The 23,134-nt window shown below is 41.0% G+C and overlaps 1 protein-coding gene across 1 annotated transcript in view; it reads right to left on the minus strand.

Moving 5' to 3' along the window:
* Window positions 1–2,376: 2,376 nt before the first annotated feature.
* LOC130492910 (glycine dehydrogenase (decarboxylating), mitochondrial) overlaps window positions 2,377–23,134 on the minus strand; it is a 48,763-nt gene continuing 28,005 nt past the window's right edge. The window contains exons 9-25 of the mRNA XM_056866685.1: window positions 19,737–19,842; window positions 19,209–19,348; window positions 17,715–17,795; window positions 15,496–15,593; window positions 14,835–14,919; window positions 14,698–14,739; window positions 13,767–13,909; window positions 13,184–13,259; window positions 9,730–9,855; window positions 9,035–9,184; window positions 6,968–7,080; window positions 6,212–6,353; window positions 5,068–5,179; window positions 4,184–4,279; window positions 3,644–3,816; window positions 3,071–3,151; window positions 2,377–2,535 (exon numbers count right to left, since the gene is read on the minus strand). Coding sequence (XP_056722663.1) covers window positions 2,392–2,535; window positions 3,071–3,151; window positions 3,644–3,816; window positions 4,184–4,279; window positions 5,068–5,179; window positions 6,212–6,353; window positions 6,968–7,080; window positions 9,035–9,184; window positions 9,730–9,855; window positions 13,184–13,259; window positions 13,767–13,909; window positions 14,698–14,739; window positions 14,835–14,919; window positions 15,496–15,593; window positions 17,715–17,795; window positions 19,209–19,348; window positions 19,737–19,842 — 1,908 coding nt within the window. The 3' untranslated portion in view covers window positions 2,377–2,391. The remainder of the gene's footprint in view (window positions 2,536–3,070; window positions 3,152–3,643; window positions 3,817–4,183; window positions 4,280–5,067; window positions 5,180–6,211; window positions 6,354–6,967; window positions 7,081–9,034; window positions 9,185–9,729; window positions 9,856–13,183; window positions 13,260–13,766; window positions 13,910–14,697; window positions 14,740–14,834; window positions 14,920–15,495; window positions 15,594–17,714; window positions 17,796–19,208; window positions 19,349–19,736; window positions 19,843–23,134) is intronic.

Raw genomic sequence — 23,134 nt, forward strand, 5'->3', positions numbered from 1 at the left:
GCTGGGTTGGGGCCGCGGCCCACCTGAGAGGGAGGGCGGGCTGACGGAGCCGACAGGGGCCGATTGGTGGAGCCCCTGCCCGGCAGGAAGGGAGATGGGGAAGGGGCGGGTCCGGGGGGGGCTGGCCTATATGATGAGGAGGGAGGTGGAGGCTGAGGAGGAAGCAGCGGCGACGGTCTACTGTGGAGCAGGTGGCTCGGTGGAGCAGAGACCGCCCGAGGAGCTGAAGAGGAGGGAAAGGCCTTCTCTCAGGAAGCCCATTCTGAGGCCAAGGAAGCCCCCTCCGGGTCAAGTTGGCCAGGCCGCAGGGCAGATAGACGGGGGCCTCGGGACGGATCCTCACAAAGGGCATCTTCTCATCTTGGGTGATTCTGATTGCTTGCCTGGGGAGGCAGGAAAAAATTCTTAACTTCCTGTTCCCCACGCGCAGGAAACCACTCCCTCAGTTTATATTCTCACCGAGCTGGATCATAGCATGAAAAAACAAGTATGAACAGGGAACAGGAGAAGAACTAGTACAAGGGAATAAGGTAAAGAACATGTGTTAACGAACCCAGTGGCAACAGCCTATGATTAGATTGACATATAAGAACTAAACAGGAAACTGTCAGAATACATGAAGAAATTATATGAAGGAACTATATTATTTTTATTATTAATTTTCTTTTCTTTTAGGTGCGACGTCTTCATAATCCTCTTCCGGGTGGGGAAGATGCCCTTCTTACCTCAGAGAGAAGGACCCTTCACGGTAAGTAAACAAGGGTCATTCTCCACTGAGGGAAGGGCATCTTCTGATCTTGGGACCTCCAGGATCTGTCCGTTGTCTGGGTGGGGATTATTCCATCGCCACCTGTTGGAGCACTCTTCTTCCAAAAGGCACTGAGGAAAAGGAGTTTATTCTGTAGTGACGTATGAAAGTAGATATTGAGGCCCATGTGGCCGCTTTACAAATATCTTCCACTGATGACTGCCTCTCAAACGTGGCCGACGTGGATGCGCTCCTGACCGAATGTGCGGTAATGCCCTCCGGAACTGGGATGCTACTAGTCTTGTAGGCTTGCACTATGCATTGTTTATTGACTTTGCTGATGCCTGACCGAGATAGCTTGGCACCTCTGGATGAAGGAGATAAGGATATGAACAGGGCCTCTGTTTTCCTGACCGGCCGTCTGCGAAATATAGACTTTAAAGGCGCGGCGAACATCCAGTGTATTCCACTCCTTTTCTTTTTGAGAAGATGGATGTGGACAAAAAGTTGGTAAGTGTAATTCACTGTGAAGTTACAAACTGGAAAGGGAGCTAGCATTAAACAAATGTGCCAAAACAACCTCCACTAAGAAGTAAAGATGTTGTCACTTTCTAACAGGAAAGTATTTTCTAAACCTGCTGAAATTAATGTTAGCTAATTTAGATTTTGAAATGCTGTTCAAACTTTGATTACTGAAGTTTGTGGTCACATATTTGCCTGAAGTGACTACCATATGACCACATGCAACTGGCAAGAGTTCATAACCACATTTTTGTTTCCAGTCACCAGAAACTAGACTATTGTGAAATAGAAGTACTGGCATAGGACAGAATCTCAGTTCAGACTAAGAGAACATAGGCCATTTATTTGGTTTCAGCACAACCAAGCACCCTGTGAATAGTTTGTGTCTTTTAGTTTTTTTAAATCAAACTCCAAAAGCTATTAGTTAAGGTCAACTAGATTTTATTGGAATACTAATATTGGAAATTTACAAAAAGAAAAAAATATCCCTTCATTACATTATCAAAGTTAGAATCAATATATTTTAACAAAGTCTATGGCCACAATCCAGCACAGAGAGAGCTATGCTTAAATTCATTAATCTTACAGGATTTCAACATGTCTAGATCTATGATGGATTATAAGCCCATATCTCCAGTTTATACAAATGAATAATAGCCACATTTTAGTCACTATGCAGCCTGAGTCTCAAAAGGAATCCAACAATATACAGATTCCATTCAAATAAATGGCTGCTCTGTATCAGAGAGCACTTTGATGAGGAGGGTCATAGGCCCTGTGATGACACAGTTAAAGCAGAATGATTCTAATTGACAGAGTAGTCCTGGTTCTGAATAGACAAAAGAATACTAAATCAAGGCTATTTCAGTTTGGACTACCATGGAAACTGAGGCACTGAAGCAAGTCAGTTTGTTTCCAACTAAAGTAAGTATTTACATGTAGCTGCACAGGAATTAATAGTATGGAGATTACAAAAATATACACTATATATATATATTTGCTCACTGGGCTAAAAAAATCCATTTTTGTGGACAAAAAAATGCAGCAGTGAGATCAGAACCCAGTTGCTTTTGGAAAAGGAACCTTCATACTTGTAAGTGGGAGGAGGAAGTGGCTTGGTCCTAAGATGATGCTCTCTTCTGTTCAGCAAAAGGTGATTCATAGACTTCCATTGGTGGGCAGGTACAAACTAGATGCTGATCTCCATAAATGTCATCAATTCGAGCAATTGTGGGCCAAAATTTATTATCAGGTTTCACAAACGGCTGAAGAACAGAAAGGAAACACATACTTAGAAAGGCAAAAAAAGTTATCACTTCATTTTTAAATGAGACAGGATGGATACCAGAATAGATGTAAGAGTGAAAAACAAAAGCCAAAATTCAAAGAACCTGACCAAACTAGTTCCATGCTCAGGCATGCCAAGGACCTTGTGCCAGTGAACTTTGAATAGCTGTGTCAAAAGCAGTTGGCCAAGAGGCATGGGGAGGGGAGGAAGAGGGGGTTGCTGTTGGATAAATTAGCTGAAGCCCTGCTGGACTCTCAGAGCTACTTCTAGGGTTCTTTGGGTCCTGGCCACTGATAACAAAGTATACAAGCAAGTGATGTGTTCAGAGCACCGGTGCCCTACCACAAAATATTTCTTTGTTACAAACAGGGCTATTGTAGAATATATGGAAAGCATCCTAAGACCCAAGTCAGTTGACTGCAGTGTTTTGGATGCCACATGGGTTCAAAGTTCCATCACAAATGAACCTCATCTAGCTCACTTTGTTGCCTTTACATTCTATTAATACTTACTAGTGGAAAAGCTCCTACTTCTCTAGAGTATGGACGATCCCAGTTAGGAGTAGCAATGCAGGTCAAGGTGTGTGGTGACATCTAAGCCAACAAAATCAAGATACAAACAGAGTAAGCTCAGAGAAACTGCTCTCCTAGCCAGTCCTTTTCAGATTCCTAGGAGACATAATGTGCTGAAATGTAGTAGTTCAACTGCTCACAGAGTAACTATCCCCAATCCATAGAAGGTTCTGACCAGCAGAAGTTACACTGATTTCAATGAGACCTGAGTGAAACTAACTTTTTTGGGCAGGAGCCAGTGAATTTGAGATACTCTCTTGTAGATGCTTTAGAAATCAATTATGCTGCCATATCTTTGGAACAGAAGATTGTAGGACATAACAGGTGAAAGTAGTATCTGTTGTACATTTCTTTTTCAGTGCTAAAATTCAGAATACTGATGTTCACCATGCTCAGAGCAATGAAAATGGCAGATTCTCCCACTTTCTACAATGCATTGTTATCCTCAGACATAATAAAAGTTTACTTAGAAATGCGGAAACTACATTGACAGGGACAGCCCTCTTAGCTCACCTTCAAAGGATTAATTTGAGAATCCATTCTTCCTTCCTCAATATCAGCAATTTCTTGTCGAATACTAATCATGGCATCACAAAATCGGTCTAGTTCTGCCTTGTCTTCTGACTCTGTTGGTTCAATCATAAGAGTTCCTGCCACCGGCCACGACATTGTTGGAGCATGAAATCCTAGCAAACAAGGACTCTGTTAGACTTAAGAGCAAATGGAAAGTACATCAAAAGGCACCCTTACCCAGCCAGAAGTCTACATGCCTAGAACAGGCTCAAAGAAGCATTAGGAGCACATTTTTGTAAGTTCAGTAAATGCTCTGTGGCCTTATCTCTTCTTCCATACAGAAGACTGAGTGCAAAGCCTTATCACTGACCTATTCATTATATCACATTGCAGAAAAAACAGTTCTTCTTTCTCCCCACAACTAATGTCATCTCTCCTAATTATCAGATTTGTGGCTACCAAAACAGCAAAGCTTGAGCTAGGAGCAGGAAGGGGAGAGGGAACCCCAAAACTAGCCCATAGTACTTTCTGACTTCTTACCATAATCCTGGAGCCGTTTAGCAACATCCACAGCTTCAACGTTTGCTGTTTTCTTGAAAGGTCTGGTGTCCAAAATGAATTCATGAGCTACATAACCTGGGTATGAAAAGAATTGTATATGCTGAGCACATCTAGAGAAGAATGAAACACAAAGATCAGGCAACTTTATTTTGAAGCATTCACAATGCTGGGGCCTTTGTGGAGCATTCAAATGTACAGAACAATGCTCAGTCAAAATTTATAGCTACTCATACCATATATACCCTCATAACTGCTTTTACAGTTTTTGAAAGTATGTTCTTCACAAAAACATCCACAGATGCCTTTCTGCTTGAATTACGTAGATACTAATTGGCCCAACACTGTCTCTGAGGATGTTTTTTCAAGGCAACAGTGATAGGAAGTGGGTAGAATTCAATGGCTCAGCAACTGATGACACACTTCAGTGCAAAGGACTAGAAAAAGAAAATGCGAAGTCTTATAGTGCAGTGCCTATTCAAGCTATTACTTGAATAAGTTCAATGCTGGGCAGATCCTCCTCAATATGAACATGAGAAAAGTTATATACTGCTGCAGTGCTGTACTTTACTATGAACTAGGCTGCATACTCATCAGGGCAAAAACTGCATCAGAAAGCTGATTGACACAGCTTACTTGTATAGACAGGGGGAAGACTTGCATTCACAATTTTGCTACCAATGCCTTGATTGCTGGCTAGCCAAAGTCTGCTCAATAGTCTTGAAGAAGGTGAAGATATGCCTGAAATATTACCTTTAAAAACCAAGGACAGCTTCTCTGTGGGGCAGTTTTTGATGCTTATCAATGTATGACAAAGCATGGACCACTTTACCTTGGGCAGAAAACAATGTAAGAGAGACACTTGCCTCTGGCTCCTCTAAAGAGGACTTTGTAGTGCTTCTCTAACCTCTTTGCCATATAATTAGCATTTAATATTGCAATCTCTGATGCATGCTTAAGGCCTTTTCCTCCCATCATCTGAAAAGAGAGCAACAATAAATAATAATGAAGAGCAGCATACCCCCCCTACAATCCTGGATTCTCCACCTTGTTTATCTGATCAAAAAGTACTGTGCCCTCCAAGTGGTCATTTCAAACTGCTTTACCTTACAAAAGTATATTAGAAAGTTGCAATGGGTAGCTAGTTCTACTGTGTGTGCATCTAGGGGACTGTTTATGGGTAAAGTGCTGTCAAGTCACAGCCAATTTATGGTGCTCCCATAGAGAGACTAACAAATGAGGCAAGAGACTAACAAATGAGGTTTGCCATTGCCTGCTTCTGCATTGCAACCCTGGACTTCCTTGGTGGTTTCCCATCCAAATACTAACCTGGGCTGACTATGCTTAGTTTCTGAAATCTGACAAGATCAGGCTAGTCTGGGCCATCCAGGTTGGGGGGGGGTAGTATTCTGAAAGTAAATCATCAACAGGCTCTCTAAAAATATATCCTTCCTCAAAGATTTCATTCAAGGGAAACTTGAGTCTAAGGAACCACCATGAGAAATTTCTATCAATGTTGTGAGGATGTGGAAAGTATAACATGCATAGCCAAATTCAATACAAGGCAGAGAGTGAATGTCACAGGCTTCCAGAATAAAGGCAGAGTCTGCATTTATTCATAGAACTTGGCTTTAAAGCAATATAGAAACAAAGAACCCTTGCAAAATCCTATTTGTGCATGTCAAAAATGTTTATTGACAGATGACAATGGTAAGTTTGTTCATAGTTAATCATAAGATAAATGATGATCGATTCTGTACACTATCATGATGATTTTGAAGTGTTGGCATTGTGGGGATACTTCAAATTGAACGTATATGGGCAACTTTACACTTTTATCTGACAGATTGGTCAGATTGTGTGTATAGAAATGACTAATGGCCCACTCAATTCCCCCATCATATGTTCAGAAATTAGTGTATTGGGGAATTATGTTGGAATCTCTTATAGATGGCAAACGGTCTCCATATTCAAACTTAAAATCAAGATGCGGCAAATGAGAAATCAAACCTTGATATAAGCCCAAGAAATGGGCAATATAGCACTGGATCCCCAGGGGGCAGCACTGATTGTTCCCAATGGGCTTGAATCCTTGTCATGCTGTAATGCAATGACTGGGTGGCTAGGCAGGAAGGGAGCCAAATGCTTCTTCCTAAAAAAAGGAAACAAACAAAAAAGCCTATAAATAAAACTCCTCCCACATTGCCACATACCACTCCTCCCATGTCCTCCTCATGCTAAAACTGCCATCAGAATTTCAGGAAAGTGGCTTAACCTGGTCCAATATCCCAGAATGAAACTCTACCTACATAAACTTTAAAATATTTACAGCATTTTACCCCCATGATACCACTGTTAATGCCTAAAAGCTTATAATGCTTCAACATGGCATAAAACACACACACAAATAAATTCTTTTTTTATAAATTATAATCCCTTTACTAAATCTCTCTCCACAAATTTCATTTTAAAAGATTCAACCGTTAGTTTAGCTCCCAGAATAAAAGCGTACAGCCATCCATCCTAGAGAAAGGTACTGTATTCATAAACATGAGGCAGAAAGAGTGCATGCAGAAATTGTGACCATCCCCACATCTGACTCTCTTGCCTGGATCTACGCAGTTTGCTTTCCATTTCCAAGGAAAAACTGCAAGCTCAGATCGTACTGCTGACTGCACATTAACACACTGGCTGCACTCTTTTCCACTCTCAACAGCACCAACTTCCTTGAAATATGCATTTAAATTAAACAAGCCAGATACTCACACTCCAATTGGTCCCATTCCAGGTCCTCCTCCTCCATGAGGAATGCAAAAAGTTTTGTGAAGGTTTAAATGAGAGACATCTGATCCATAGTCTCCAGGACGACACAGGCCAACCTAGCAGGAAGGACATCAGAACATTGCAAATTTAAGAAAGGAGGGTTTACTGACCCAAGTGTATCTCCTGCAATTTAAGATTCCAAAATCTGGCAAGCTTACATTTCCCCCCGGAAGATTAATCAACACTGATCAATATAATTCCCACCTATCCCCTTAATACATTAAAAGCTAATCTGCAAGTGGGCAATTCAGCTCAAATATAGTCTCTTATCCAAAGGATGACTTGAAAATTTAATTTCTAAATCTGTATATTACATTGGCAATTGTGGGAAATACTCCAAAATCAACAACACACACTAGGGATTTCTCCCACTGGGATAAGGTACATTGGCTCACTTCAGACATCACATGAAACCATAGTTTATTTGATCGATGGTTAGTTTATGAGGCTAGAATTTGACACTCAGATGATCAGTTAAACCCTGGTTTGCCTCAACAAATGCTGAGTATTGCTTGTACTTATTCTGTATTCTTTATTTAGAAAATATGCATTTTCACTCAGAAAGAACTCTCCAGGTGGCTCACAAAATGATTGTTAAAAAAATTAAAAATGCAGCAGAAATAAGTGACCAAAGGATTCATGAAAACAGAAAGAAGTCATGTGATACAGTAATTGTGTGTGTGTGTGTGTGTGTGTGTGTGTGTGTAAAGTGCCGTCAAGTCGCAGCTGACTTATGGCGACCCCTTTTGGGGGTTTTCATGGCAAGAGACTAACAGAGGTGGTTTGCCAGTGCCTTCCTCTGCACAGCAACCCTGGTATTCCTTGGTAGTCCCCCATCCAAATACTAACCAGGGCTGACCCTGCTTAGCTTCTGAGATCTGATGAGATCAGGCTAGCCTGGGCCATCCAGGTCAGGGCGATACAGTAATTACTATAGGTTTAAGAATAGATGCAGAAAGCCCTGCTGAGGCATGGGCCTTCATGCATCCAAACCCAGCATAAGATTCCTGCATCACATCAACAGTTTCTAATGTACTCATAGAGTTGGAAGGGGCTATACAGGCCATCTAGTCCAACCCTCTGCTTAATGCAGCATCAGCCTTGAGTATCCTTGAAAAGTGCTTGTCCAGCCTCTGCTTAAAGACTGCCAGTGAGGGGGAGCTCACCACCTCCCGAGGCAGCTGATTCCACTGTTGAACAACTCTTACTGTAAACATTTTTTTCCTAATATCCAGCTGGTACCTTTCTGCCGCAATGTAAACCCATTATTGCAAGTGCCAACAGGAACAGTTTCCTACCCCCCTCTAAGTGACAGCCCTTCAAGTACCTAAAGAGAGCAATCATGTCCCCCCTCAACCTCCTCTTCTCCAGACTAAACATTCCCAACTCCCTCAACCTTTCCTCATAGGGCTTGGTCTCCAGGCCCCTAATCATCCTCTTCGCTCTTCTCTGCACCCACTCAATTCTGTCCACATCCTTTTTGAAGTGAGGCCTCCACAACTGCACACAATACTCCAGCTGCAGCCTGACCAATGCAGTGTACAGCAGGACTATGACATCTTGCGATTTGGATGTTATGCCTCTGTTGATGCACCCCAAGATCGCATTAATGTATCCCCCATCCAGTATGCATGTCCCTCTTTTTTGTTACCCAGACGGAGAATTCAGCACTTATTCCTTGTTGAATTGTATTTTGTTCACATCCACCCACTTTTTCAGTGTGTTCAGATCTCATTGAATTCTATCTCTGTCTTCTGGTGTGTTTGCTGCTCCTACCAATTTGGTGTAATCTGCAAATTTAGTGAGTAGTCCCCTCCACACCCTCATCCAGATCATTTATGAAAATATTTAAAAGTTCCGGGCCCAGAACTGAACCCTGTGGAACACCACTGGACACCTCTCTCCATTCAGATGAAATACCATTGGACACACTTGTAAAATTAATTAATAGTGATGAGGTGCATATGCCTGTGCATTTAATGGAAGCAATCCATGTAATCCATTTTCTACCTGGGCATTCATATTTGCTCCATCTAAGTAAACCTGGCCTCCATGTTGGTGAATCAAGTCACACACATCACTGATCTCCTCTTCAAAGACACCATTAGTGGAGGGGTATGTGATCATGATAGCAGCAAGGTTCTCTTTGTGCTTATCCACCTTCAGATTGGGGAAAAACAAAAAGCACATGAAAGGTCAACAAAGGGCAACATTTTCACAGACTTTCCCCAGATGTCAAAGCAAAGAGAACAATCTCCCTGGCTAAAAAGAAACATGCATTCTTTCCTTATTGCTTGGTATACTAAACACTTAGTTGCAGCTGCTTACTGTTCGCTCTTTCAAATTGTTATCTCCCATTACTATTCATATATTATGTCAGTAAATGGGAAACAACCATGAACAGGTAGAACAGGCCAAATTAATGAGTGCCTCTTCAAGCACTTTTCAGCTCTAACTTGTATAGGAGAAAGACAAAAGAAAAAGGAAGGAAATACATTTGTATCAGTTTATTGGACAGATTATTGGCCATGCGGGAGGGTGGATTTACAACTGCATTTCAACCTTTACAAAATGCACATGTGACTTAGCTGTTTCAGCCACAAAAATTATTTTCAAAAGACACACATAATTTTTGCTAACAAGCATTAATGAAAGCTTCCAACAGATGCAAGGAGGAAGGAAAGCAACACCACAGAAAATCTTACCATTGCCTTAAGATGGCCAACATCAATGCTTCCATTTTTATCTACTTCCACAGGCTGAATCTTCATTCCTGCCATCTGAGCACTTGCTGGGTTAGTACCATGTGCAGATTTTGGAATAAGACAAACCTTAAAAAAACATTAATGCTAAAGTTAACAAAAATGCACATCTTGTGCAAGTTAATTAAAGCATATTGCAACCTAGTTAAACCCTGGTCATTATACTATGGCTTGATTTCAAGAAGACACTAGCAGGCAAGAAGAACATATCCGTGCAATCTTGCACAGGCCTAGCATCGCATATAAACTGGGCTTGCAGCTGCTTCCCATAAATTTTTAACACGACAGAGATCCACAGCCTAGGTGGATATTGCACTGGTGTGCTAATGTTGCATACATAGTAACAGTGCATGCATAGCAGCATAGTTTAAAAGATAATCTAGGAAAGAGAAAGATCTCATGGGCAAGTTTGTCTTGCTCTCTACATCAGTTATAAAGCTAGAGATTATTGTGAAATGATTGAACAGATTAAATCCCATTCCAAGAGATTTCCAGTGAGCAGTCTAACCAAGTCCAAGACTTGATCCATTTACTTATAGAACCATCTCACAGTGGCTGGACTGGAATTTTCCTCTAGTTTCCACAGTCTCTGCGCATAGTAAGAAAACAATGGATAAGAGGAAGGAAGGGAGGAACTGTTAGCTCTCTGTTTCTGGGATTCTACTGCATCAAAAATAGACAACTTCAATGGAAGATCTTTGGCTCAAACGCTTAATAACAGAGAGGGATTGAACCTTAACAGGGCAGAAACGTATGCATCCCTATTTAATATAGACCTGAACTCTATATATCAAAGCCTTTGAACTGAATTGTGCTAAGAATTTGCAACTCCAGAAAGGATAAAATCAAGTAATAGAGTTCCAACACTTCACCATGGAAGTGTCTCATAAATACAGTAATGCCCAAAGCCTCTTAAGCACACAATCTGCTTATTTACATTTCTCAGATTTTCAAATTGTAAAGTCTTATCCTTGGAGTAATAGGCACTTTGTTTGAAAAGAAACATATGCTAGTGAGACCTTTTCTAAGAAGTAGTAAGACAGCACACTAAAGTTAACCAAAATTGCAACAAAATGTAATAAATAACTGTTGTAATGTTACAACAAAGGTGTTTATATATTACATTTTTATCCCACCTTTTATCTCCCTTCCTCCATTTTATCCTTACTACAACCTTCTGAGGCAGCTTAGGCTGAGAGAGAGTTCGACTGGCCCAAGGGCAACACCAACACAGGCTTTGCATGGGTAAGTCCTCTTAATTTTGGCAAGTCATGCTAACTAATTTGCAGTTTGAGAATTCAGGCCTTTTTTAGAACAGTCATCTGAGGTGACAATGCCTTGAGAACTCTGTGCTGGGAGACCATAAATCCAAATAAATAAATAGAGGTAATCACAAAAGTCTCAAGAAGGTCCTTGATGTCTAGTGTTTAGGGGTAGAGGGACTACTCGTTAAATTTACAGATGACACCAAATTGGAAGGAGTAGCAAACACCTCAGGAGATATAGAATCCAATGAGATCTGAACACACTGGAATAGTGAGCAGATGTGAACAAGATTCAATTCAACAAGGATAAGTGGCGAGTTCTCCATCTGGGTAACAAAAATGAGGGGCATGCATACTGGATGGGGCATACACTCCTGGGTAGCAGTGTGTATAAACAAGATCTTGGGGTACAGGTGGACTGTAGGCTAAATATGAACAGTCAGATGCAGCTGCAAAAACGCTAATGCAGTCTTTGGGTGTATCAACAGAGACATAACATCCAAATCTCAAGATGTCATAGTCCCACTGAATACCACGTTGGCCCAGCTGCACCTGAGTACTGTGTACAGTTCTGGAGGCCTCACTTCAAAAAGGATGTGGACAGAATGGAATGGGTGCAGAGGAGAGCAATGAGGATGGTCAGGGGCCTGGAGAACAAGCCCTATGAGGAAAGGCTGAAGGACTTGGGAATGTTCAGTCTGGAAAACAGGCCCCTGTCAGAGCAATCTGGTATCTAGTGACCTTCATGAACAGCACAAGGGGAGCAGTCTGACATGCCTCTTCTCTTGGAGGTACATCCATCAGCATGGAAGCAAGTTATTTTTGTGAGTCTGATGAAAATTACATTTAAGTGTCAAAACTTTATCCTTTTCACTGTGCAGGGAAATGGGTGGGAGAAAGAACAAAAAGGGACTGGGGTTAATTATCCACTAGGGTCAGAGGCATGTAGAAGACAAGACAGAGCTCCTCATGACAATCCCTTGACCAAAAGAAGGCGGTGAACAGAAATCTCTCTGGACCTCCACCAGACACACACTTCACATTATTCTGTACAGCAGTAGAAGGTAGGGTGGGTTTTGGAAGGGCATATTCTTCAAAGGGATATATGGAATTTACACAACTCTGTTGGAAAGTGACCACCCCTATAAGGTAAAAGCATCTCTCACCAGGGATTTCTGGTGGTGAGCACATCTTTTCTACTGGCAGGTGCATTTATAGCACCAGTTCCATCCCAAAGAGAGAGACGAAGTGAGAGGCCTCGTCTCTGATCTGTGCAGTTTGAGCGGCTCTCAGAAACAGCAAGTAGTGGTGGTGCTTTCAAGCATCAGCAAAGCCCACATGATTAGCCACTGCCATTGTGCATACATGCAGGAGCTCATCTTTGGAGTTGCTTTACATTTCAGAGGCACCCTTCAGTCAGCAAGACCCTCTTACTCTCAAGTATCTCTGAAGTTTGTAATGACTGCAAATTTTGGCTCCCATTCAAAGCCAGCCAAAATTTGTGAGCTCTGTTGCTAAGCTCTTTTGTTTAGTATAGCAACTCAAAGAATAAAACATAGTGTGTGTAACACAGACTGATGCAAAGTGGCAGCTTGTTACTGCTTTGTTCTTCAGTAAATCTTGCTGTTCTCTAAAAAAGTTCTTACTGGGGCCCTTTCTTGTAAAGGGAGAACAGCTTAGAGCACATGATGAAGTTCGCTGCTAAATCCTGGAACAAACTAATCAGCTAAATTAAACAAAGTTGAAATTAGAAAGAAATGCCTGCTGGGGCTGGCACCAGCTACTACAATTTTTTGAAAACCTCACTGGGGCATTCATGGATTCCCATGGAATCATTCACAGGCTTAGAGTGCATATAAAGGAAAAGCATCCAGAATGCACCAGTTCATCTCTTTAAAAATCTGACTACAAGTATGACCAAGATATTCTCATACACCTCCTTAAAACAGCAGTTGTACTTTCTGCTCATGGTAAGGAGTCACAGGCCCTGTTTCCTGTAAGTACACTGAAGTAATGTAGCCTCACTTTAAAAAGGCTGCATGGTTTGAAAAACAAGCCCCACTTCTGCAGACAGCTAATAGCCTGCAGGACTGTCAAGTCAATTTTAGGTAAAGCCCATCTTTTTCACTTACGCTTCGATGCCATTCTCCTTTGGCATTTAAATAAGCCTTGATTGCAGCCAACCCAGCATATTCACCTTGGGCCCCACTGCAAAACCACAAAATGTATCATAAATGTCAAAGTATGCAATTCAGTACCCAATTTTTAGAAATTTTTAAGCACGATCCATAAAAGACCAGCTTTCCTACTATGCTGCTATGTGTGATGCATTCCTATGATTGTTCATTACACTACTCATGGATAAATAGGCATGTAGGCATTAGTCACACATGATAGAGTACAGCCTTCTGATTAAAGTTAATAACCTCTTGTCGATGTTCATACTTGTTAACTTATCTCATAATAAGTTCCTTGAAATTGATTCAAGTGTCCTCTTCAGGTCCAGGAAAACTGTATATAGCTTAGAGTTGGTTTTCTTGGAATACTTATTAACTAGATGTGTGAGTACAATGCAGTGTACATGCAGTGTGCTTGTTTCTTCTTTCACTGAAAGGATACTTGCATAGGAAAAAATTCCGCAGCCCTTAAAATAAACCAAAATGTGTTTTTTAAAGCCCACCCCAGAAACTGTGACGGAAGCAAGATTGTTCCTACCTGTTTGGTTGAAAGGAAATTTTGTCATAGCCTGTGATCTCACACAGATCCTTTTCAAGCTCCTTGAAGAGCTGCTGGTATCCTTGAGCCTGATCTAGAGGTACGAAGGGGTGGATATTGGCAAACTCCTTCCATGTAACAGGCTACAGAGAAGGGAAGAAAGTAAGAAAGTAAAGACATTATCCTGCTTACAAAATGTGATTAAGGACTCCTCAAATAGGTTTATCCACTGGACAGGTGGAACATTTTCTTTTTATCACTGGTCTTTTGAATTTGGAGATCAATTAGGAAAACAATTTTATTTAACCAAACAGAGTGCTACCAAATGTTCTTTGTATATTGCTATTACATTCTAACCATACTTTGTTTTCTGAATAGTTCAGAAAACAAAAATTACTACAGACAGCCTCACTTGTAGGCATCAGTTGGAATTACTTTTTTCATATGCGGGATGCTGATTAGAAATAATTCCCTAAAAGTACAAAATTGTAGGAACACATAAGCTCCATGTTTATGAAGAGAGTACGTTCGACTGAATTACCAAATGTGTCAACCTCCTTGTGAATGTAAGTAGGATTCTGAGCTGAAGTGTTCATAGGAGAAAGTTCATACAACTGCTTTTTCTCCCAACAGTCTCATGGAGAGATCCAGATGCTGAGTGGTCTGATGAACAGGTCAAACACCACATGACCAAAATGACTAAGTCCACTCACAACCACCTGGATCTCACAAAGAAGGTGATTCAAAGCATACCTTCATGAGAAGGAGAAAGACTGTGTAAGAAAATCTTCATTGTCCTGTTCTTCTTAATGCATACACTGAGTACGGAATCATTCACCGGCCACTTACACTATAAAGTAGGCAGTGTCCACCTGTTATTACTTGTTCGTTCTGATATCAGAAAAGCTATAAAGTTTCTAGAAAAGCTTACTGTAAGTTCTGATGAGCTATTCAGCTTCATTGTACAGGATCCCTGAGGGCAAAAAACAAACAAATACAAATGTGATCAGCGGATTTCATTCAAGAAGACTAGCAAATACCAATGTTACCTTTTAAATTAATACCTACCAAAGGAATCATGCTATGAACAAGGGATATATCTTTGTTTTCCAATCTTTTCATATACCGGACAATATTTGTTTCAGAATGATAGCTGAAGACGCAAAATATTACATTAGCAAGACAGTTAACTACACAATCCAGACAATTCAGTTAGCACCCCCAAAGTACTGTGTCATAAGATCAACTCTTTTAAAAGACCGATCAGTAACTACTGCAAACCACTAAACCTTTCCTTTTTCTCTTGCTTCTATTTTGTACTTACAAATATTTGCCCACAAATTGATTGTAATATACACTATCCAATTAATATGAAAATACAACAGCTGCACTAACTTGTCAGATCCTATAATGGTATGTGGCCTCCATATTTAAACACACATACGTATTATCAAAATAAATACCGGTCCACCAAGGGACAACGTTGCATGGTCTGGTTTAGGCAGTTTCCTCCACAAGTTTCTAGGCAGCTTTCTAGATATAAATGTGGGGGGAAATGAGCTAGGAAGTTCAACCCTTAACTTGCCCTGTAGCTCATATTGCAGCTGTAACACTTTGAAGTAGTAAAATCAATCCCCTGTACCACTATTATAATCCGTAATGCAACTTCATCAAACGTAAGAGGAAAGCAGAGCCAAAGTGGGCAGACAGTCCAAGGAACATCACAAACCTGTTGAATACTTGATGTGTTAGGAATTCTGAAGTTCTCTTAAATTCAGTGCCAAAAATGCCCCTTGCTTCTTCACCCATGCTCTCAGCAACCAGTTCCTTTAAAAAAAGCAAAGGCATATATGCTCATGGGTATAATTTCTTTGGACACAGAATGTATTCTGTCAAGAAACTAAAGGCTATTTATTTCCCATCTCAGGTCTTTAACTTGCTAGTAGTAATTTGTCAGTTAACCACTGAAAAACTCTGGTATCACAATTCCCAAGTTACTTGCAAGAAATGCTGATTGTGAGACACTTATCTGCAAAGATATACTCCAGGACAGTCATCTTTTGTTCTGAAGCATCCATGCAGCACAACAGTTAGAAATATCTGAAAGTGAACTTATCTTTCAAATTACATTTTGTCATACAAAACTCAAGGTGCAAAGGTCAATGTAAACTATTTTTAAAAACTCAGAGATAAAGGGAGATTGTTTCCATCAAATTTAAGTAGTTGAATAAACTAAGATTCCTTCCCAGATCTTGTTTTGGGGTCAGTGAAGGTTCTTGAGCCATTACAGAACACGCTTCTGTAGCGAGATGGGAAACTAGAGTATTAACAGTTAAGGCAGCTGCCCATTTTAGGGCTTTGAATCATAGGATTTCAGGGAACAGATTATAGCCTCATGACACTTCTTTAATGGAGCAAATCCAGAAACAAGTATTGTTCAGTGTTACAGAAAACAGACCACTTATTAAGCCACAGATCATTTACAGTCCCCATTACCTTGAATACATAGTGTTTAGCATTCCTTCCCATTAATTTCAATGGTGGGGGCTGAACTCTGATAAGTAATGAAATCTTCAGTGCAAAACAGGGAGAAGCAAGACATGGGCCTTTTTACCTCAGCCAATGAGAGGTGGTTACTTGCACCTTGATCTTTCTTTTCATGGGTCATATAGGCCCCTATCTATTTCAGAGGAAATGGGCTTTTGGCAAACACACACACATGCACACACAGAGGAAGGGAAAAAACCATGTAACTGACACCCTTTATTATGTAAGTGGTATTGCTGTGTTTTTATTTACATACAGACTGAGTGAAAAGACTGAGAAATAGTAACTATCATCAAGAGGGAAGCTGACTGAAACTATAACAGATACAGCCAGCTTACCTTCTCATCTTACAAGTTTCTGAATGTGAATATTGCTTGGACTAGAAATTTTCAGCCACAGTACAAATTAAGCCAGCAATTTCACATCCAACTTACTAATAAAGAATGTTAACCTTCTGCACCTGACTTAACACTGTTAACAACTGGATTTTGCCAGCAGAAAAATTTGGAGAACCTTAAGTCTGATCTCCCTTACAAAGAAACAGAAAATATCCTCAAGTTATTGGAACAATTCAGTTCCCCACCCCTGTAAAGCCACACAGATAAGATCCCTATAATTTCAACAGGCTCCTGTTCCCCCCCCTTCCCCTACATGCAAGCAGCAATAAGGTAAGACTATCTAGGTGAAAATAGGAAGAAAATAGATTCCTTTGAAATGTGGTGTTGGAGGAGAGTGTTACGGATTCCATGGACTGCCAAAAAAACAAATCAGTGGGTTATAGATCAAATCAAGCCTAAACTGACCCTAGAAGCTAAAATGACTAAACTGAGGCTGTCGTATTTTGGTCACGTCATGAGACGACAAGAGTCACTGGAAAAGACAGTCATGCTAGGAAAAGTTGAGGGCAGCAGGAAAAGAGGAAGGCCCAAGAAGAGATGGATTGACTCAATAAAGGAAGCCACAGCCTTCAATTTGCAAGATCTGAGCAAGGCTGTCAAAGATAGGACATTTTGGAGGAGTTTCATTCATAGGGTCGCCATGAGTCAGAAGTGACTTGACGGCACTTAACACACACATCTAGGTGAATGACAGCTGAATTGGTGTCTCACAGATCCCCACCCAGATCTCCTCTCCCATCCTCTCAGTGCTAGCTATTTAAGCTCCAGAGTACAAGTATCTTGTACTGAGGAAAAGCAGGATGGAAATACTTGAGGCCAACAAACCTTTATCCAAGCAGTCTGACTGCTGCTTGCACCCCCCCACACACATGTATGTGTTATGTTATTGCGTCTATAGGAATCCACAATGCTATGTCTGCAATGGATATGTTTGTGCCCTATCTAATATTCGCACACTGCTTCCTGATTGCATATGAAGTGCTATAACCAGAGCTCTACTTACAGCTGAAGATTCACAACCAAAGATCCATAATAGGTCATCCAGGTCTTTTTCAGTGACAGTTTCATCAAGAGACAGGCCAAGCTGCAACAGGCACAAAACAAAAGATACCATAGAAAAATGTCAATTCTGTTTATGTTCACAATACATTAATACTTCACCCACAACTTCTGAATTGCTAGAAGAGCAAAATGTTTAAAACAATATTCCACTGTGCTTAAAAGAAAGCAGAAATGTCCAAATTCAAAACTTAGACTAATACCTTTAAAGATTCTGTGGGTTCGATTTGTCGTTCTTGAAGCCTTCTTAGTTCTTAGAGAACAGCTCTTTATGTGATAAAAGATCTCAGCAAGTTCCTACTAAAATGTATTTACTACTAAATTACTAGATATTTTCAGTCAATAAAGCATGAAACTTTATAAATGCTGTAACACAGAGAGTCAAAGGCACCAGAGATACAGGCTCCCTTCAGAACAAACTGGTTTGCTAATGCTGAAAATGAATCTGGTTTATCCTTGAGTATTGTATACACCTTCCTAGTACAGAATCCTGGTTTGTAGGCAAGACGTAAACCACATTAAAAAAATGCTCCAATTTGGACATCACAACAAACTCAAGTTTACTTAAACAGAGAAGTCGTCAACCTGGGTTATATGCATGAGGGGAGGGGGGAGCATGTGAGCCCAAGGATAAACCAGGCCTGTCCTCATCACAAACACTGGTTTGTTTGCGTCTGACTACAGTCAGAGAAGCCAAAAGGACTCTGCATCTCTTTTGCTGAAAAGTTCCAAGAATTCCAGCTATGAATAACGTAACTAACAGGCTGCAAAGATTTCATTTGCACAGCAGTGTCACCTTTTCCAGACTTGCTACCTGCACTAGCTTGTCACAAGTAGCACAAGCAAGTGGTCTGAAGGTACAGAATGGATTTCTGTGCTTAAGGCTAAGTAGCTGTGGGCCTGGATGGGAGATTCCCCCAAGAACTGAATATAGGGAGCTCATGGAGAAAGTGCAAGATTCAAATATAATAAATACTTTAAGAAGTATGGGAAAAGATCAATAGCAAATGCACCAGGAAGAAAATACACAGCTTTTTGTCAGCTTCACCCTTGATGCTCCTTTCAGTTTCCCACTCATTGTAATTGGGGTAAACACAACCCCAGGAAGGCCAGATACTTACAGTGCAATTTACAGAAAAATTACAGGGGCAGGGAGGAGATACCACAGGGCAACTGGCCTCATTCAGGCTGAGGAATACATGGAGTTCTCAAAGATCAACACAACTTTATTTTCTATTTTTTTCAACTTCTCTGATTTAATCTGACCCCACTACATTGGCAACCATATTTTAAAAAGCAGACGGTATGGGGTAAGGTAATTTTTTTACTATGTACCCCTTATGCTCATAAAATTACTACAATAATTCAATGCTTCTGGTAGACAATGTAGAATTAACAAAAACCACTGGAAGAGTCCCACCAATAAACTGTCACTTACTGTGCCATCACTGTAAATCCTCAGGTTTACTTGTCTCTGGGCTGCCCTGCACAAGACCTCTTGAACATCACAGCCACACTGGATTTTCAAGGTATCAAAAAATAGGTCATGTTGCAGTTTGTGACCTGCTCTCTTCAGACCTATCAGAAACAATACATGAAAACTCTCTGCACCACCAGCTGTTTGTGTTTCCTTACAGTTTCATAGGTTGTCCAGGTACTTATCTTTGGGTTGTTAATAATGTTATCAACAACTGAGGTTGGGACCAGAGCCAGAATGATGTAGGCATTACTGTAATGGCCTTATGTTTATACAGACTTTGTCAAGGCAACATGAAGAAACATGCTGGCCAATGTTATCTAATAGGATAAGTTGCTTCACTGGCAGTTGTCCTAGTCTCTAACAGCCACAGTTCTTCTGACCAATAGTTCCCCAATCTATTTTATCAAAGTACAGGATTCTGCTTTTGACCAGAGGATGCCAATCTTTAAAGACTTGTCACTATGCAGCTATTAAATATTCACTCACCTTCAGCTAAAATCAGAGTGGCATTATGCACTCTCCTGGCAATGTGCTTTAATCCATTAGCACCATGATAGACTCCAAACATGGCAGCCATATTAGCCAGAAGTGCCTAAAATGAAACAAATTGGCAAACAAATCAGTTTGCTAGCATATTAGTATACGTTTAACATCCTGCAGTATATTAAGAAACACATTAACATTCATACACTTGATCATTATATACATTCTGAGCAAAAACGCAAAGAAAATTACAAATATTACAAATATGCCTGACACTATAAATACTACAGTAACTCTTCACACATTCATGAGTGTAAGATGTGCAAAAAAGGAGTATATTAGCTGTACATTAGCTGTACATTTGAATAGTTCTCTTCTGGGGCATAATATTGTCATTGCCAATGGTAGACATGGAGGCCCTTGGTGCACTTAAGCACAGGCACCAGAGCTCACAGTAAAAAAAGATGTTGTTGTAAATAAGACACCTTGAAGCTTGAAATTGTAAAATTATTTTTTTAAATCAACCATAGTAACATTTGCATTACACACAGAAAATTAAGATAATGAAGGATATTAAAATAAAAATCACGAATAACATATTGAAATAATAGTACTCTTTGCTTTGTATGTGCTCCATAATCCGTAAAGATCGAAGGTATTGAAGATGAATTAAATTTTTTAAATACTTATTGCACTTGCACTATTGTTAACTGCTTGTCACACAATTCAGAAACAACCTAAGTTAAATTTCATACATGTTGCCTATTTATAGTATCGCATTGTAAACAAGTCATTACATGTACATATTCCTGCTGATGCATGCTGGACTTCCCAACAATGCACAACACGCTCACCTGCCAACACTTGCTTGTTAAGACCTGTTGGTGGACTTGACCACTGATCAGTGGCAGACCTACATTTCTGGGGCCCTAAAGCTTGAACTGTTATGGGGCTCCTTTACAACCAGCAACAATATTACAACATCCAACAAGGTCCAAAGGGCCTTGCGGCCCTTGCAAGGACCTTGAGGCCCAAACGGTGGAGAACAGGGTGGTGGAGTGGAGTCCTTGAAAATGAGCCATACAATGAGCCCCTTCCCACCAGCAATGAGGTCTGGGTAACTGCTGTTATCTTCTTCAGTAGGGTTGTTCTATGGCAGATCACCACAACTTTTTTAAAAAATTAACTACTACATCTCAGATTTTGATTAAAATTGCTGTACTGGGTTATCTCACATGTCAGTCACTGGTGTGAATAAAAAATGTTGTAGAAGCAAAACAATAGTTATATAAAAACTCAATAGATGGCATTGGGGAAGACTGAAGATGCCACAAGGAAGAAAGACTCGGGTCAACTATTGTAAAGGTATTACCCTCGACATGACCCACATGAATACTTATGTTGAACTGTCTACAAAACCAGTAAAGGCAGGCAATCAAACAAAAACCCTAACGCGTCTATCTTTACTGTCCCTAGCTGTCTCCTGGCACTAGGCCTCAAGCTAACTCACCCCTTCCTGGATGAGGGATCCCTCTGTCTGCAGCAGCCTCTCCCCAGCCCTGCTCCCTAGGTGTGAACCCCCTCCCTTTTCAGGCAAGGCATTTTATTCCTTCTCCCCAGGCACCACTCCCTTACCCGTGATTGGCCCTAGCCTTCCCTCCAAATCCTCTTCCACCAATCACAAGGCCCAGAGGGTACCTGGAAGATGTAGGCCTAGTAACTACTTTAATATAGGCCTCCCTAGGTCCTGTATTAGGAGCCCTGTGGTGCAGAGTGGTAAGCTGCTGTACTGCAGTCCAATCTCTGCTCACGATCTGCGTTTGATCCTGATGGAAGTCGGTTTCAGGTAGCTGGCTGAAAGCTGACTCAGCCTTCCATCCTTCTGAGATCGGTAAAATGAGTACCCAGCTTGCTGGGGGTAAAGGGAAGATGACTGGGGAAGGCACTGGCAAACCACCCCGTAAACAAAGTCTGCCTAGTAAACGTCGGGATGTGATGTCACCCCATGGGTCAGGAATGACCTGGTGCTTGCACAGGGGACCTTTACCTTTACCTAGGGCCTGTAGGCTGCACTTGAGGCCTAGGACCATGAAACCTGCCCTGAGCCCGGCTTTGACTGGGAATGAGGGTGGGCTATAAATTTAACTAATAAATAATAATAATAACAGAGAAGTTGAAGGTCATCAGAGGGGTATTGTTAGGATAAAGAGGTGAAGATCTGATTTTTGGTGTTAAAATGTACAAGCAAGATGAGTGCATTAAGAATTCAGATGTCTTTTTATGGTTCCGATTGGCTCGAAGCCTAAGGGCTGAGGTATAGAACTATTAAGCCAAGCACCAACAAAGGATTTGAGGATCCAGCTGCCCAAATGTAGGCTATGAATAGATTCTGGCAAGCTCAAATCTATGGTGAGACCACACTTGGAATACTGTGTACAGTTCTGGTCACCACACCTGAAAAAGGATATTACAGAGCTTGAGAAGGTGCAGAAAAGAGCAACCAAAATGATTAGGGGACTAGAGCAACTGTCCTATGGAGAGCGGTTAAGACGCTTAGGGCTGTTTAGCTTGGAAAGAAGGCGGCTGAGGGTCTATAAAATTATGCATGGTTTGGAGAGAGTGGACAGGGAGAAGTTTTTCTCCTTCTCCCATAATACTAGAACACGGGGTCATCTGCTAAAGCTGGAGGATGAGAGATTCAAAACAGATAAAAGGAAGTATTTTTTCACACAACGCATAGTTAAATTGTGGAACTCCCTGCCCCAGGATGTGGTGATGGCTGCCAGCTTGGAGAACTTTAAGAGGGGAGTGGACATATTCATGGAGGAGAGGGGTATTCATGGCTGTTAGTTAGAATGGATACTAGTCATGCTGCATACCTATTCTCTCCAGTATCAGAGGAGCATGCCTATTATTTTGGGTGTGGTGGAACACAGGCAGGATGGTGCTGCTGCAGTTGTCTTGTTTGTGGCTTCCTACAGGCACCTGGTTGGCCACTGTGTGAACAGACTGCTGGACTTGATGGGCCTTGGTCTGATCCAGCAGGGCCTTTCTTATGTTCTCAGTGAGGGGGTTCTGGGGGTTCGAGTGCTACAAGCCCCCAAGAAAATTTTGAAATTTGACCAATTACAGAGACATTTTGAGGCCATATGAAATGGGTATTAGAGCATATTCTAAAGTCAATATTAACTACTTCAATCCATTTGTTTATTATTTTATCACTAAAAAATTCCATTGATTTTGTTGAGAAATTCACTCATTAAAAAAAAGTTGCTTCAGGGGGCCCCTCCAGGATTAGGGGCCCTGAAGCTTAAGCTTCATTAGTTTCACAGTAGATTTGCCTCTACCACTGATTGTGTGTTTATGTAGAAAATAAAGTAATCACTATGACTTTAACTCTG

This window comes from Euleptes europaea, unplaced genomic scaffold (assembly GCF_029931775.1).
Source record: "Euleptes europaea isolate rEulEur1 unplaced genomic scaffold, rEulEur1.hap1 H_2, whole genome shotgun sequence".
NCBI classification, from domain to species: domain Eukaryota; kingdom Metazoa; phylum Chordata; class Lepidosauria; order Squamata; family Sphaerodactylidae; genus Euleptes; species Euleptes europaea.